Genomic DNA, 17,922 nt, shown 5'->3' on the forward strand with positions numbered 1-17,922 from the left:
CGCTGATCAGGTTGACAAGATTACTGGGAGGGGCTGGTGAGGATCCAGCGGTCATGGTGCACATTGGCACAAATGACAAAGTTAGAGGTAGGTGGAAGGTCCTTAAAGATGATTTCAGGGAATTAGGCTGTAAGCTTAAAGCAAGGACCTCCAAGGTGGTATTTTCGGAAATACTTCCTGTACCACGTGCCACGCCAGAGAGGCAACGGGAGATTAGGGAGGTTAATAAGTGGCTCAGGAATTGGTGTAGGAAGGAGGGGTTTGGGTTCCTGCAGAACTGGGCCGACTTCTCAGTTGGCTACAGGCTCTACGCTAGGGACGGGTTGCACCTCAATGGGGAGGGTGCAGCTGTGCTGGGGGAGAAAATGGCTAGAAGGTTGGAGGCGTGTTTAAACTAGGGACGGGGGGAGGGTATTCCTTTTATAGGAGGGGAAGACAGTGCAGCTAGAGACCAGGGCACAAATAATTAAATTGGGGGTGGGGGTGGCATGGGGGGTGGGGTTAGAACAGTTAATAATTTAAGAAAGAATAGAGGTACAGAGAGATACATAAAGTGCATGTATACTAATGCCAGAAGCCTCGCCAACAAGATGGAGGAATTGGAGTTAATGTTGTCGGAACATAATTATGACATGGTGGGGATATCTGAGACATGGCTGGACGAGAGCCATGACTGGGCTGTTAATGTACAGGGCTATAGTCTGTTCAGAAATGACCGTACTAATAAACGAGGGGGAGGCGTGTGTTTATATGTAAAATCATCCTTAAAACCCATCCTTCATGATAATATACATGAATCTAATGAAAATGTAGAGTCCCTGTGGGTAGAGATAAGGGGAGGGGGGAAAAATAATAAATTACTGATAGGGGTTTGTTATAAGTCTCCAAATATAATGGAAGCAACAGAGAATATCCTCATAAAGCAAATAGATGAAGCAGCGACTCAAGGAGAAGTCATTATTATGGGGGACTTCAACTACCCTGAAACACATTGGGGAACCGAAACCTGCAGTTCCAGCAAAGGTGTCTGACAACTATGAGAGACAATTACCTTTCACAACTGGTTCAGGACCCACAAGAGGGGGGGCACTGCTAGACCTAATAGTAACCAACAGGCCAGACCACATATCAAATGTAAGGGTTGGGGGTCACTTGGGTAATAGTGATCACAAATTAATAAGTTTTCATGTATCCTTTAATAAGATGTGTAGTAGAGGGGTTACAAGGACACTAAACTTCAGGAAAGCAAATTTCCAACGGATGAGAGATGATCTTGGTGGAATTAACTGGGACGATATCCTGAGACATAAAAATACACAAAGAAAATGGGAGACGTTTATTAGCATTCTGAATAGGACCTGTGCACAATATATACCGTATGGGAATAAACATGCGAGAAATAGGAGGAAACCACTATGGCTAAATAGAGCTGTAAGGGGCGCAATAAGAGATAAAAATAAAGCATTTAGAGAATTAAAGCAAGTAGGTAGTGATGAGGCATTAAATAAATACAGAAGATTAAATAAATTCTGTAAAAAGCAAATCAAAACAGCAAAGATTGAGACAGAGAGACTCATTGCCAGAGAAAGTAAAAATAATCCCAAAATATTCTTTAACTACATAAATAGTAAGAAGCTAAAAAATGATAATGTTGGCCCCCTTAAAAATAGTCTGGGTGAAATGGTGGAGGAGGATGAGGAAAAAGCCAATATGCTAAATGACTTTTTTTCGACAGTGTTTACACAAGAAAATCCCATGACGGATAACATGATCAGGGATAAAAATTGTCCATTAAATGTCACCTGCTTAACCCAGCAGGAAGTACGGCGGCGTCTACAAATCACTAAAATTGACAAATCCCCGGGCCCGGATGGGATACGCCCCCCGAGTACTGCAGGAATTAAGCACAGTCATAGATAGACCATTATTTTTAATCTTTAAAGATTCCATAATAACAGGGTCTGTACCACAGGACTGGCGTATAGCAAATGTGGTGCCAATATTCAAAAAGGGGACAAAAACTGAACTTGGAAATTATAGGCCAGTGAGTTTAACTTCAACTGTGGGTAAAATCCTGGAGGGTTTTCTAAGAGATACTATACTGGAGTATCTGGAGAAGAATAAACTTATGACCCAATATCAACATGGGTTTACAAGAGACCGTTCCTGTCAGACTAATCGGATAAGCTTTTATGAAGAGGTAAGTTCTGGACTGGACCAAGGGAATGCAGTGGACGTGGTGTACATGGACTTTTCAAAAGCTTTTGATACGGTGCCACACAAAAGGTTGATACATAAAATGAGAACAATGGGGATAGGGGAAAATATGTGTAGGTGGGTTAAGAGCTGGCTCAGGGATAGGAAACAAAGGGTGGTTAATGGAGCACACTCGGACTGGGTCACAGTTAGCAGTGGGGTACCACAGGGGTCAGTATTGGGCCCGCTTCTTTTTAACATATTTATTAATGACCTTGTAAGGAGCATAGAGAGTAGAATTTCAATATTTGCAGATGACACTAAACTCTGCAGGGTAATCAATACAGAGGAGGACAATTTTATATTACAGGAGGATTTATGTAAACTAGAAGCTTGGGCTGATAAATGGCAAATGAGCTTTAATGGGATAAATGTAAGGTCATGCACTTGGGTAGAACGAACAAGATGTATAATTATGTGCTTAATTGTAAACCACTGGGCAAAACAGTCACTGAAAAAGACCTGGGTGTATGGGTGGACGAGAAACTCACATTTAGTGGCCAGTGTCAGGCAGCTGCTGCAAAGGCAAATAAAATAATGGGATGCATTAAAAGAGGCATAGATGCTCATGAGAACATAATTTTACCTCTATATAAGTCACTAGTGCGACCACACTTAGAATACTGTGTACAGTTCTGGTCTCCAGTGTATAAGAAAGACATAGCTGAACTGGAGCGGGTGCAGAGAAGAGCGACCAAGGTTATTAGGGAACTGGGGGGGTCTGCAATACCAAGACAGGTTATTACACTTGGGGTTATTTAGTTTGGAGAACCGAAGGCTTAGGGGTGATCTTATTACAATGTATAAATATATGCGGGGACAATACCAAGACCTTTCTAATGATCTTTTTACTCTTAGACCTGTGACAGGGACAAGGGGGCATCCTCTACGTCTGGAGGAAAGAAGGTTTAAGCATACTCACAGACGCGGATTCTTTACTGTACGAGCAGTGAGACTATGGAACTCTCTGCCATATGATGTTGTAATGAGTGATTCCCTACTAAAATTTAAGAGGGGACTGGATGCCTTTCTTGAAAAGTATAATATTACAGGGTATATACACTAGTTTCCTTAGTGTTGCGTTGATCCAGGGAGCTAGTCTGATTGCTGCATGTGGAGTCGGGAAGGAATTTTTTCCCCAATGTGAAGCTTACGGTTTGCCACATGGGTTTTTTTTGCCTTCCTCTGGATCAACATGTTAGGGCAAGTTAGGATAGAATATGGGTTGAACTAGATGGACTTAAAGTCTCCCTTCAACCTTAATTACTATGTTACTATGAATGCTAGGGCTTTCCAAGAGATTTGAAGCATCAGGATATGCTTACCTTCTGTCGGCCCCTGGAGTCCTCATCGGCGCTGGCGGCAACTTCTGTTCCCAGGGATGCATTTGCAAATGACCTCTGATAATGTAGCGGTCTTGCGACGTCAGATTATTCGTGCAATACATCCCTGGGAACGGAAGTTGCCGCCAGCACCAATGATGAGCGGGAGGATTCTGGGGGCTGACAGATTGCAAGTATATCCTGATTTTTTCACAGTAATATGGTATCCAAGGCATGGAGGAGTCTCCTTTTCCCCAGACCCTAGGTACCATCCACACATGAAGCGCTCACTTCAGGCATGGTGGGCATAGCCACGTGTAAAGTGAGCGATTCAATGCTATCATATGGGAACAGAATCGCCGCGATTCCGCAGAAATAAGTGACATGCTGTGGATTTTACCGCTATGTGATTCTGCAGCAGTAAAATCTGCATTGACATAGCAACTGCGGAATCCCATAGGGTGGAGTTTTAATAGCGTTTAAATGTTTCCGCTACAGTAAAAATGCATTAAAAAAATGCAACGTGGGCACACAGCCTTAATTGACCATCAGCCGACATCTTGAGCATTACTGACCTGACAGTTGGGCTGTCCACTGTTTGCACACCAGATCACCCCCCTTTAAGAGCTTGCAACATACAGTTATTATGGAGTTCAATGTACACCAGTAGGAAGTTAGCGCCTACTAGTGGTAGCTGTAGGAAGTCCGCTTACTATGTAACTGTCGCTGTTCTACTGAATCCGATGTTTTTCCTATGTTCCTGCATCTATCTCCCATTTCTGAGATCTGCCCCCACCCTCAAATAATTTTTTTTAGCCAAAGGGGAGTAATCCATAAAGACACACCCATTTGGCTAATAAGACATTTAAATTTAAGGGGACATCACAGGAACAGCAGTGCAGAAACAAGAAAAAATTAAAGAATATTTATGGTGACAGCTCCTCTAACAAGGTTGTCCACCCCCCCTTGAAAATAATCAAAGTATACACTTAGGGTACCGTTACACCTAGCGATCCCGACTAGCGATCCTGCCGCCCGGCTCCACGCGTCGCTCGTCGTCACAGCAGGAAGTAACCGACAAGGAATGGTCCAGGAGCTTCTCGCACGATCATCGATAACCAGCGGGGGAGCCGGTCAGAGGCAAGTATCACATGCAGCAATAATCGCTAGCAATATCGCTGCAACGTCACAAAATCGTTGACTTTGCAGCGATATTGCTAGCAATATCACAGTGTGTAACGGGGGCTTTAGGTAGCAGAATTCCCGGCAAAGTTACTGCGAGAATGCGGGGGGGGGGGGGAGGAGAAAAGAAAACCTAGCGATTTGCAAGAGTAATTAGCTTGCAGAATGCTAGCGTTTTCCAAGCGATCTGTAGCTTCGCTTGGAAAACTGATTGATGAATGCGACCAACCTGTCAAACAGTGTTTGACGAGTGTGACCAGCATTTTACTATTGAGGCTGCCTATGCAGCATCAGTAGTAAAAAGATCTAACGCTTACAAAAAAAAAAAAAAATCCATGTTTTTCTTACCTTCCGACATCCCCGATCATTGCGATGCTGCCGGCAGGTCCCGTTCCCAGTGATGCATTGCGGCAATGAACTTTGATGACGTTGCAGTCTCGCGAGACGCGACGTTAGCAAAGGTCATTATCACAATGCATCACTGGGAACAGGAGTTGCCGCGTGTATCGCTGAAGCCTGGGGACACTGTGCAAGACATCGGAAGGTGAATATAACCAGATTTTTTTTTATTTTAATTCTATTTTTTACAGGGATATGGTACCCAGAGGACAGTCTCCTTTCCTCCAGACCGTGGGTACCATCTGCAAGTGTTCTGCTTACTTTTTGCATGGTGGGCACAGCCACATGCAGAAAGTAAGCAGAACAATGCATTCATATGTGGGCGGAATCGCAGTGATTCCGCAAATTGAGCATGCTCTGCGTATTTTGCCGCAGGAAAATCCGCAGCCATAGCACAGCATTGCAGAATCCCATAGGAATGCTGTTTTTTTTTGCATTTTCACAGCAAAATCGCGTGGTAAAAACCGCCGCAAAAATAAAACATGAACGTGTGAACGCAGCCTTACAGATAGTGTCAACTCTTCACTCGTGTCCAGGGTCCTCACCATTCTCTTTACTTTGTATATGTGCATGCAACCTCTGCAGCCAATTCCCATCAATCACAATCAGTGGGGTGGGGGAGAGAATCGGTGTGGTGAATACATTTTTTTTTCTTTTTAGACATTAAAAGTTTAAAAAAACTTGACACGATAGGAGAGCACATTCAGTGCCTACAGCTATGTAGTAGGTTATAGAGGCCCTTTTATGCTCATATTGCTACTATAATTACACCTACTTTGCCACGTTTAGACTTGTTTTCATACTGAAATTTGCAAGTTTGTCAAAAGTATTTGAAATGGTTTTTTTAACAGGATTCACACCAAGTGTACAAAAAATAGTGCGATTACCTTAAAGTATTTTTGAGGAGGGACTTGCAGTAAATCCTGTTCAAAATACAAAAAAAAAAAAAAAGTGGTGTGTCATTACAATGTAACATGTAAGATTATGTAAAGTCAGCAGTGTATTTAGGGTGGAGAATGGATCTGGACACAATCAGTATCTGCTCATACATCAGCGAGTGAGAAATCTGGGCATGGAGCCCTGCATCAAGTGTCAGTTGGCTAAACAAACATTTTCACTTTGTATTAATTTCTTTAAAAAAGTTACGTTCAGTAGTTGTGTGCCATAATCAATGCATTGGTGAAGTTTGCACACAGCTGATATTGTATTGGTAAAGGTTTAATATTGGCCTTTTAGGCCAGGTGCCCATGATACAGACAGCATCCAAAGTTCATGTGTTCACAGAACATGCAGCTTTACCGCATTCAATAAGTTTCTGCAAGAGAACTGGACATGCTGCTGTTTGGAAAGAAGCATCATGTGTCTGTGGGTGATCAGCATGAGCCTGGGTGCATAGGGGCATGGGATTTCTTGACTATGCAGCATCAAACCTGCAGCAGTTCCTGACCATGGGCACATACCCTTAGTGTTAGAACAGGCATGTTGTTGATGCACCTGGTCTCTGCCAGTTTCAGCAGCAACTGTGGGTTTGCCCATTTGGTATTGCAAAATAGCCATATCCTCAACTGCACAGCTGAAACTTCTATTTTAATTGCCAGTGTAAACCAGCCAGAGGCACCACTTTATACAAATAGTTTTTGGATCAGAAACTCCAAGTCACAACACATTACAAGTTCTGCTCCACAAGGAAAAAGCTGGAAATTACTGCAGAACTAGGTAGGGTTAGTTCCCTGGTTTTCATGCAAGTTTTCAGCTGTGTTTCAATACCAGCAGAGTCTGAGAATTCAGAAGTCTTGTGTACACACCTTGGTTTAGTCATCAGTATTTTGCAAAATACAGCATGTCACTTGTTTTCCACTCATTGAAAAGAATGGGTGGTTAAAAAAAAAAAAAAAAAAAAAAAAAAATGCAGTTTAGGTTTTGCTGCATTTGTGCCAAAACCAGAGATCTTCTAGGACTTTTTCAGCACTAATTAGCATGCACAAGAGATATCTAGCATGCCAAATCTGCACAAAAATAATAATGAGAATGTTCTGCAACTTTTCCATCAAGAGATCAGGTTTTATAAAAAAAAAAAAAAGCCTAGTGTGAACCTACCATCACACATTTCCCCTCATCTGTACAGCCTTCAACTCAGACACCCACCTGTCCCCAAATAAATGGGATTCAGGAAATCCAGCAACTTTAATGAAGCCATTACTTTGCTGAATGTGATTTGAGCACAAACTAATAAAACAGACCAAGTCAGTCAATGGCCTTTTGGGCAAATCTGGTTCAAGCTAGAGGTGTAAGGCAGCTTTGGCTGTAGTAACATTTGGTGAAGCACAAGAGAGTTGATGAAGAGGCAGATACTTAAGGTTTGGCAAATGACAAAAAACCCCAAAGGGTTCTCTAGACATTACCCAGCAATTGTATCCAGAGACACGGCTGCAATTCCTCTTTTGCTACATCAGGAGACTGACTGGACCAGTAGATTCTTCTCTGCGGATCTGTTGGCCTCAGCAACCGGACATTTAATACCCATCCTGTCATTTTGGACAACAATCCCCCTTAAGGAAACGGCATAGCAAAACCAAAGACAACATGAAACAGATTCCTTTATTGGTTTATTAATGTCAGAACTGCCATTATGACTTCCATATTAGTAACGCAAGACAAAAGGAATTATAGACCGCAATGAACAAGTGACTGAGGGGACAGGGGTTGGGAAAAGGGACTTTAAGTGGTGAAAGGCTTCAGTCATCTATTTCTTTACTCTCCCAATAGACCCACCTCTAAACACACAAGTGTTCAAATAAGGGTCATCGAATTGAGGAAATTGGCAAAAAACACTTAATGTGCAGCCATCTATTTCAAAAAACGAAATATGGAATGCTGGACTGGAGCAAAAGAGCTGTGTCCTATACTCTGCTTAACTTAAGGAATTCTGTGCTACTGGAGGTTTACAAATAAAGGTGCCATTACAAGCTTCTTAAAAAGGTTTCCTAACAATACAAGTACTTAATACCCTGCAAGATGCCAGGAGGAAAAAAAAAAAAAAAAAAAGGGAATGTTGAACTAAAGTGGAATTTGGAGGTGCACTTATCTGACAAAATGAAAAGCTGGTTCTGGGAATGTTAGAGGCCAACCCACAAGCAGCACATTATGGGTTGCAATTTGATCCACAATTTGCATCATGAGTAAGTGTCTACATTATGGTATCCACATCTACAGAGCCCAGTTTTGTAACCACTGAGCAGTGAGGGGGGAAAGGGTAAGATGCCAGGTTGCATTTGGCAAAATAACTCAGCTTAGGAGGCAAGTGACAAATGAAGGGGCAAGGAGGACCAGTTCATAACTAGAATGGAGAGCTGCCTCTGTTGGATGGAAGGAAAAAACAAACAAAAACCCAAAGTACTACAGGGACATTAATGCCTGCTGGGGCAGGGGGATGGCTTGAAGAAGCCTGCTTGTAGAATGAATGATTCCCTCATCAAGAGAGCGTAGGGTTTAAGGGTTAACAGAGGAGACCCTGTTGGGAGATCATAACATGGAAGCCCCTTTAAGAAGTGGCACAGACACTGGGAGTGGAGGCAATGAGGTCTTCACAGAGGTATTCCTTCCACGGAGGTGACAGTGTTGCCACCAAGTTTCTCAGCCAGGGTACAACGGTCTCTTATATCAGCTCTGTTGTTTACCTGCACCTCGTGCTTACAACCTGAAAAAGGAGGGGAAAAAAAAAAAAAAAAGTGTGAATGTCACCCATTTCCATGAATGATGTGAATATAATTAGTTAAGTTTCAGGGACTTACCTGCAAATTTCTTCTTGATTGCATCTTTAGAACTGGCATATATCATTTTGCTTTTCAGTGGTGCTTCATCAGGAGCCCTGCAAAAAAAAAATAAAATAAATAAATAAATTAGTACTGGGGAATCCAAACCATATCCTCAATGGTCAAAGATTTGTATTTTATAGATGCCAGACTGGTAGCTGTTAAGAGTAATCACAATGCTCCAAGTTCAAAAGCAATAAAAGATGCTAAATCAATGCAAACCAGCTCTGGCACATGCACATTGTGCTAGTCCCAGTTTAGGCTGCAGCAGAGATAGCTTATGCTGGGGTAGTCTTGACTGGGTAGTCAGTTTAGGGTTTGGCCAAAATGCCAATCAAGTACTATGTGAAAGTGTTATACTAATTAACTCTATACATGGGTCACTGGTGACTGTTTAGGGCAAAGTGTCTTAGAAGGGTTCTTGCCTTTAACAGCTCACAAAATTGGGATACTCAGTCTACTGATCTAGATACTACTGCAGTCTATTGCTGTCCTTAACCCTTGTGGCATTACAATGAATGCACTAGTTCACTTAATTAGTAGCTTACAGAGATCTGCAAGTGGAAATCTGTTAAACTATCACAAGTTACATGAACAGTAAAGCTACATTATTGTAACCCTGAATGATTTGCATGATCTATGGAGGGAGACCACTGCACACAGGTATGAAGATACCAAGTGGTATCTTCCTTTGCTGCAAGGGTTAGCTCACATTTGTGTTCATAAGCAGAAGTATATGATCATCAAAGACTACTTAAAAACTGCTGGAATCTACCAGATTTCCAGACACATGCCCAACGAGAGCCTAGATACTTAACTGCTCAAGCTCATCAACATTGAAAAGTGGAGTTTTATTTGAAGTGAAACTGATCATTATGTCCCTTGCTTATGCCATGTACAGACTGCTGCATTTTACATTAGTCCCCACCCCAACTCCAAGGTTAATTAGGATTTTCTATAAAATTGTTCCACCAGTAACTGATTTGGAGGTGCTGTCAACCAAGACAAGTATGACTAAGCCAGATGTGCCAAAATTTGGTGCCCTGGTAGGTTCACACAATGGAAAAAAAAAAGAAAAAAAATTCTGTGAAATTTGCCACAACTATTACATGAGGATTTTAACTAAAGTGTGGCAAAGCTGATGCTTTACTTTTTATGTGCAGAATCTACCATATACAAACACTGCCTTTGATTAAAAAAGAAAAAAAAAAAAATAGACAAACTGCTGAAGTAGGATTAGTTAACACTTGCCCAATATATTACCACTTCTGGTTAAGAATTTGTATTAAGCGTCCTCCATGGCCAGTAATCATGTTACGGCCTTATACCAGCATCATCTAAATCCTCCAGTCCTCACCTTCCTTGGGAAGATAATCAGCAGTTTTCTAGGCCCTACCACTGCCTCAACCACATTCATCTGAATTATGGGAGATACTTGGATTGGACACATGTACTCCTGCATACTGAACAGTCTGGGAAGTAAATGACTTACTGGGACCAATATACAGAACTGACCATCACTACTGGAACCAATATACAGACAAAGATCAAAGTGGCAAGAACATACTGTATCCAACCAAGAGAACAACAAAGTACATGCATGAAATTACAAGTGGTAAACTCAGGAGCTGGAAGATATGAGCAGAAGCTTCATGGATAGTCATATTTTCAACATTAAATAAGTTGTCTAGTCTGTAGTTATTCTGACTGCAGACTTCTGAATCCCGAAAGCACATGGTGAACATACTTATAGGGCTTCATTGCTGGTGAGTGGGTAGGACACCAGACTAGGACATGATCTGCTTCTCCCAATTCAGTTGTATTGATATAAGCCAAGCACATCTAGTCTGAGTTTGCAAATCACATACATAGCCAATACCAGCGAATCCTTACAGCTTGCACACTGCATGGTGATCAGATTCAGAAGTCTACAATCCCTTTAATTGATCTCTAAAGAGGTCCATCGCAGGGTTGCACAGTTCCCACATAGCACCCAGCTACACTAACCCTTTAGATTAGCATAGTCAACCTACAAATTCTTGTATGGAGAATGTGACATCCAAAAATCTTATCACATGAAAGATTTTTTTTAGTACATTTCCTAGGAAGTCTCCTTACAGTTATCTGTAGCATGATAACAGAAGTTTCTAAACAGCTAAGGTTCCAGCAGTCAGACATTTATTGTCTACCCTACTGATATATCAATTTTATTGCTTAACTTGCTAATCAAGTGACATTTCCTCCTCCAGGTCCTTATTCATCCCCAAGTTTCATCATTTCCTTTTGAAGGATTACTTTCTGAATTCCTAGTGCAATTTCTGTCTCAGCATCTCACCAGAAAAAAAAGACAAGGTCCTCCTTCCTAGTCTCCTTTGTTTCATAGCAGCAGTCATAAAGGGCATAGCGGCAGTCATCACAGGGTAGCATTTCCACAAAGAACTTGTAGGGATCGTCGATTTTTTCACCACAATCTCCTACTAAGATTTGTTTGCCTTCTTCTGGAATAATTGTTTTCTTGTCAGGACTCAGGCAGAATATGACAGCCTTCAGGCGCTTCTTTGCCTCCTCAGAAGTACAGGACTTGCGAACCTTCATTGCATTGAAGATTTCAACGACAACATCGGAAACCATCACACCGGAGGCCTAGAAGAGAATAAAAGATATAAAGTGAAGGGTAGATCAAAGAGCCGTTTCTCAGGCCAAAATGAGTGAAAAAAATGCAGCAGTCTTCCAAACCATTATGTCATGTAGCCCACCATTGCAGCACATACAAAGGGACGATTGTATTGTTAAAAACAGTCCCATCTCCACACCCACATGAGATCCCACCCCATTAGTCATATCCAGTCATCTAACGGTAAGCTGGACGTAGGCATTCAGGATTGTCCTTGGGATTATTAGGCGATGCTGGCATTATGATAGCTTGCACAGACAGTGCAGCAGAATCAACTTTATAACGACTGGTAATTACACAAGTTGTGGAAGTGCATTATTTTATGTGTCCTGTTACTGTGCCTTCAAGACAGGTTAACCCTGCTCTTCTCTAATCTGCCCCAGGAATAAGAAATTAAAGGGAATCTGTCACCCCTTTTTTTGCCCATCAGCTGCAGCCACCGGCATCAAGGGCTTATCTACAGCATTCTGTAATGCTGCATGTAGATTAACCCCTGATGAAACCAAAGAAAAAGGAGTTAAGCTGGAGTCACACAGACTTACCAGCAATCCCGACAACGGTATCAATGTGTCAGGATCGCTGGTAAGACGCTATGTGATTGCTGGTGAGTTGTCAAACAGACAGCTTCACCAGCGATTAGCACAGCGACGCCACATGCGCGGCATCACTGTGTTCGTTAGCGCTGATGCCATAAATAGAATTAAAATAAAAATTGTCATTCTCACCTTCCGATGTCTCGTGCAGCATTCCGCCTCTCCATGCTCTGGTCCCAGTAATCCTTAGCGAGAATTACCATGATGATGTCTGTTCTCACAGGATCGCAAAGTCTCACGGTCATTCTTGCAAAGGATTACTGGGACCGGGAGCATGAAGAGAGGTGGGAAGACTGCGCAGGATGCCAGAAGGTGAGAACAATATTTTTTATTATTTTATAGCTGATCGCTGGTCTCCCGCCTGTCACATGCAGCAATGCGTGCAGCCAGCGACAAAAAAAAAAATAAAAAAAATTAATGTCCAGCGGTTTCTTGCAGTGATCCTGGCAGGGGGGCCAGTTGCTGTCACACAGCGATCTCACTGGTGAGATCGCTGTTGTGTCACAAAAGTTGTGACTCAGCAGCGATCTTGCTAGCGAGATTGCCATGTGTGACAGGGCCCTTAGATTACACTCACCCAGGGGTGTTCATGGTCTGGAGGGAATCACAGTCTCGTCCGGCGGGAATCACAGTCTGGTCCGACATCTCCCATCTTGCAGCGATGACATACTCTTCATTCCTGGCCAGTGCGGCTCTGGTGCAGGCACACTGAGCAGATTACTGCAGTGTGCAGGCACTGTAAGAGGTCCTGCGCCAGAGCCACAACAGCCAGGAATGAAGATGAAGTCATCACTGCAAGATGGGAGGTGCCGGACCAGACAGTGACTCCCTCTGGACCAGGAACACCCCTGGGTGAGTATTATCTAACTCCTTTTTCAGGTTTCATCAGAGGCTTATCTACAGCATTACAGAATGCTGTAGATAAGCCCCTGATGCCAGCGACCACAGCTGATCCATCGAATGCATATGGGGGCTGAGCAGCTCCTCTGTGAAAGGATGTCAAGTGATGGAGAATAAAAAAAAATTAAAAAAAAAAATCAGGCATATTGCAACAGAAGGGCCAATTTTCTTCCCCTTGGAAGATCAGCATCCAGAGGTGTATGGCAGCAGATAGCTCCATCCTGCCCACAAGCATGTTCTGCCAAGCTGAGCGTTCATGTACGAGCAAGTCAAAGACGAAACCTTCTGGAATATAGAATATATATATATATAAAAAGACCATACACCTGACCAAGTCTGGTTGATTCTCAACTTACAAAAAGGAAAAACAAAAGCAGCTGGAACCTGACCAGTTCTTATAGACAACTATAACTAGCATCATAAGATTACCGCCTGGATTCAGCAAGACTGGCTCTTTACATGGTGGTCTTGAGGAGACATGCTACCTCCTCAATAGCTAGTTATGAATTTGATGAGTAGGGGTTGCCATGCTTCTGCCCACTTTGTCACAGCTGGGTGAAAATGGCACAAGACGAACAAAACTCTAAGTTGTAGTGCAGCCTTGTGCCAATTCTGCCATTAAAGGGAACCTGTCACCCGTTTTAGCCGCTATAAGATGTGGCCACCGCCCTTAAGGTCTTATCTACAGCATTATAGAACGCTGTAGAAAAGCCCTTGGTCTGACCTGAATGTTATACTCACTGTGTGTGGGAGGTGTTTCACTCCTGGCATCGTGCTCCTGTGTGGGCATACTCTGCCCTGTTGCCTCTGACCTTTCCCAGCATCTGCACACTGCAGTACTTTGCCCTCAATACAGCAGAGAAAGTAAGTCTGTGCAGGAGCTCGAAGCCAGAGCCATGAAGCAAGCAGGAGGGCGGCATTGCAAGAAAATGGAAGGCACTGGACCCAGACCTGCGATACCCATCAGACCAGACGCCACCCGGTGAATATAATAAAGCTTATTTTCTTATCTTGCACGTTGGATCAGGGGGATTACCTACAGCATTAAAGAATGCTGTAGATAAGCCCTGAAAGGCAGAGGGCTGCATCTTATAGTGGCCAAAACAGGCGCCAGGTGCACTTTAAAGCTTCAGTAAGTGGGGGCCCCCCCAAGTATAGCCCAACATGAATGGTCACACCACAAATGTAGACTCACCCTGCAGTCTCTTCCAGTTAACACAGCAGACAGAATTGGTTTAGAATTAGAAACATGTCTGCATTATGTCACAAGGGGTTGCAGCAACTCACACAAACTAACTTCAATGGATACACGTTACTATAATAGGAGTGCTATGGAGTTAGTAGCCAAACCAACTCAGACATTTCTGTGACTCACTCCCCAGCCCTGGTCACTACCGAGTATGTACATGATGTGCAGCCCAGATCCTTGAATCAGGACAGACATTCACAGGATGTTTTATAATGTTCCCAAATTATGAAAACATTTACAGTACTTATGCACTCATTTTAGGAGTCAGTCCATTTTATACAAACTCAACAGCCTTATATACTACACAGCCAAGGGCATATAATGGCTGACAGGGATGGCACTGTGACTGGCTTCAGTGGCCTTACATGCAATCACCAAAATGCTTCTCCAGCAGCCATAATCGTTATACGGCACCATCTCTGCAGGGTATATATATATATATATATATATATATATATATATATATATATATATATATATATAACCAGTAAAGATTTTTCTTCCTTTTACATCAGAGAACTGATTAATTTATAATTCGTGTTGAGCAAATAGCTTCAGATTACTCCTTATCCAAACAGCTGCATCGGGAACCTGGATACCTGGAGCGCTTCCGATAATCAGCTGTTTGGCGCTGCAGCTGTGTTACTGTCACAGCACATGCATGAAGACCCCAATGCAGGCTTTCCATGCATGTGCTGTGACAGTTGCAACACATGCAGTGCCAAACAGCTGATTATCGGGAGCGCTTCAGGTATCCAGGTTCCTGATGCAGCTATTCGATAAGCACTATAGCTTTTTAGATAAGGAGTTATCCAAAGCCATTTGCTCAACCCCATTTATAGTTCCTCATTAGAGGGTTCTCACAAGTTTAACAAATTAGTCTAAAGCTGCCTGGAGTCTGAGGTCTTGTTCTCAGAATACTTTCTATTTAAGCAGAGACAGACATTCAACTACTGACTCATCCAAAAAGCTTTTGTGACAGGTAAAAGTTTAGGCCTCAAGTTCATTAAAGTTGTCCACTACTTGGACAACTTATCATACCCACTTGGCCCAAATAAAAAAAGCATATACTTACCTCCTGTACCAACACCATTCATGGGAGGAGAGCATAGTGTTTTACTTTATCAGGGCCAAAAATTTATAAGGAGAAGAGACGTCCAAGTACTGGACAAGCCCTATAAGGCTGACTGCACACGGTGCGGATTCTGTGCATGCGTTTTTTGTGCACAGATCACAAAAACTGCAGGTCAAATGACCTGCATTTTTACAGCGGATTTCTTGCTTTTTCTTTGCGGATTTACTGCAGTTTGTGCGGTTTTGCCCCTGCAGATTTGGAGAATGGAGCAGGTGGAAAACTGCACAAAAGAAGTCACATGCAGTTGTTTGAAAACCACAGCAAATCCACACTCCATTTTCCACAGCGTCTGCACAGCTCCCCCCCCCCCCCCATTGATTTATATGGTACTGTAAATCACAGTGCGGATCCGCAGCGTTTCTGCACGGAAAAATCCGCTGCGGATCCACACTAAATCTGCATTGTGTGCACATAGCCTAAGACTCATTTTCCACATGACTCCAAACTTTACTCTAGTCAGGGACTGAGTGCAATTCTGGTGTACTTTACACTACTATAGTGGCATTTTAATAAACTTGCTAGTCAGCAAGGACTGGGGTAAACTGCTCTGCCCCTATACATTGCAAGCATATATCTGCTACTGTAGCAGATGTCAGCTGCTCGATGGAGGTCAGTCACCCGTCTCCCCATAGACCTCTCTAAATTGTCAAGTCCTGACAACTCCTCTAAGAAGCTGATGCCCCACTGGCCAGTAATCTCATGTGGACGCCTTGTATTACACCCATTCCTAGTGTAAGGACATAGTTGTACATCCCGTGTCTGCTGCAAGGTGTATAAAGAAAGGAGGTGATGGTACGCCTCAACTCAAAATCTGCTGTCCGTCTCACAGCCCTCATCTCAAAATGCAATAAAAAGCAATCACAAGTAGAGCTACAGATGGCACAAGAGAAAAATATATAAAAAAAAAAAAGTCCTGCAGCAGTTATGGATCTTAAAAAAAACTGGCATCACTAGCCACACTGACATACAGTCAGTGCCATGTGAGTTTCTCCTCCTAGAAAAAAAAAAATCTAAGTGGCCTGGAAGGGGTTGCACGCCCTCTCCCGGGTCCTGCCATTATCCCCGGGTGTCTGGCACGGGGTCACGTGCTCAGTTGCGGCTGACAGCACAGGCTCCGCCTGCGGCCACACATCACGCGGGCAATATCACACGTCCGGTGGAAACCGCAGAAATGGCGCCCCCTATAGACTGACGGTAGAGCCACCATGAAGGGTGACCGGCTCCCTAGAGTGAGGGGAAGGAGGGGGGCAGGCACGCGGTCCTGACACCCGGAGGAGGCGCCGCGCACGGGCGCTGTGTCAGGCAGGGGCCGCGCCTCGTGAGGTGGCTGGAGCAGAATACGGGGCAGCTGCGCGTCTCAGCCAATCCCCTCCTCCTTACACACGGGGCGGGGCCAGCGCTCTAATTCATCAGGCCACACCCAGAGACCGGCGCGCGCCGTTCCCGCCCTTTCATCTCCTCGACAAGAGCGCGAGCGCGAGCGCGCGTCCCCCCCCCCCCCCCCCATTACACCGCGTCACCGGGCGCGCCCCCTCCCGCCGGCCTCGGTTGCTACACAAGACGTCACCGGTAAGAGCCAGCAGCCGCCGCCGAGTATTCTGCCCCCCCCCGCTCCCACCAGGGCCTACACACAAGCCGGGTCACCCTCCTCACAGCGGCCGGTCCCCTGACAAGCCGCGCTATAGCGCTTTCCTCCCTATATAACTGCTGAGGGAATGAGGCACCTAACGACGAGCTGCCTGACAGGGGGGCGCAGAAAATGGCGGCATGAGGGAGCTGCCCCCGCCGGCTGCACTGGGGCGTAGACCCGTCCGCAGTGTGCGGCTCCCCCTCCCCGGGAGCGCGCTACTCACCATGGTGGATTCTCGGGTTAGTGGGTTAGATGAGGCGAAGAGGGAGCCGGAGGCAGGAAGGGGAAGGCAGCCGGGAGCGTCAAGAGATGACAGAAAGAGACCGTGCAGCCGCCTGACAGACTCACACCGAAATGAAGCCTCTCCGTCTCCTCCTTCCGCTTTCTTTAAGCGCTGCACAATGAAGAGGGAGGGGCAGGCTTCCTGTCCGTGCGCGCAGGGCATGCCGGGGATTGTAGGCAGAGGACGGCGGGGGGAGGAGCTTCTACCGACTGCGGCCACTGCCTGACACGGGGGCGGGGCTAGCGCTGTCACCAGCGTCAGATAGGAGCTGTGTGGTATATATAGGGGCTATGTATTATATATAGGGAGCTGTGTGGTATATAGGGGTTGTGTATAATATATAGGGAGCTGTGTGGTATATAGGGGTTGTGTATAATATATAGGGAGCTGTGTGGTATATATAGGGGCTATGTATTATATATAGGGAGCTGTGTGGTCTATAGGGGTTGTGTATAATATATAGGGAGCTGTGTGGTATATATAGGGG

General features: G+C 44.3%; 2 protein-coding genes across 4 annotated transcripts in view; one reads left to right on the top strand and one right to left on the bottom strand.

Moving 5' to 3' along the window:
• Positions 1–7,738: 7,738 nt before the first annotated feature.
• Positions 7,739–17,612, bottom strand: CFL1 (cofilin 1). Its single transcript, XM_073563222.1, has 4 exons — positions 17,376–17,612; positions 11,307–11,614; positions 8,951–9,027; positions 7,739–8,856 (listed from the first exon to the last, which is right to left on the bottom strand). Exons 1-4 carry the CDS (start codon positions 17,595–17,597, stop codon positions 8,744–8,746), a joined length of 720 nt encoding a protein of 239 aa, XP_073419323.1. The 5' UTR covers positions 17,598–17,612; the 3' UTR covers positions 7,739–8,743.
• MUS81 (MUS81 structure-specific endonuclease subunit) overlaps positions 17,014–17,922 on the top strand; it is a 122,624-nt gene continuing 121,715 nt past the window's right edge. For all 3 annotated transcript variants that reach the window (XM_073563219.1, XM_073563211.1, XM_073563220.1), the window contains exon 1: positions 17,014–17,091. The gene's annotated coding sequence lies outside the window, so the exon portion shown is untranslated. The remainder of the gene's footprint in view (positions 17,092–17,922) is intronic.

Source organism: Dendrobates tinctorius, unplaced genomic scaffold, assembly GCF_039654945.1.
Source record: "Dendrobates tinctorius isolate UK_male_01 unplaced genomic scaffold, ASM3965494v1 ptg000384l, whole genome shotgun sequence".
NCBI classification, from domain to species: Eukaryota; Metazoa; Chordata; class Amphibia; order Anura; family Dendrobatidae; genus Dendrobates; species Dendrobates tinctorius.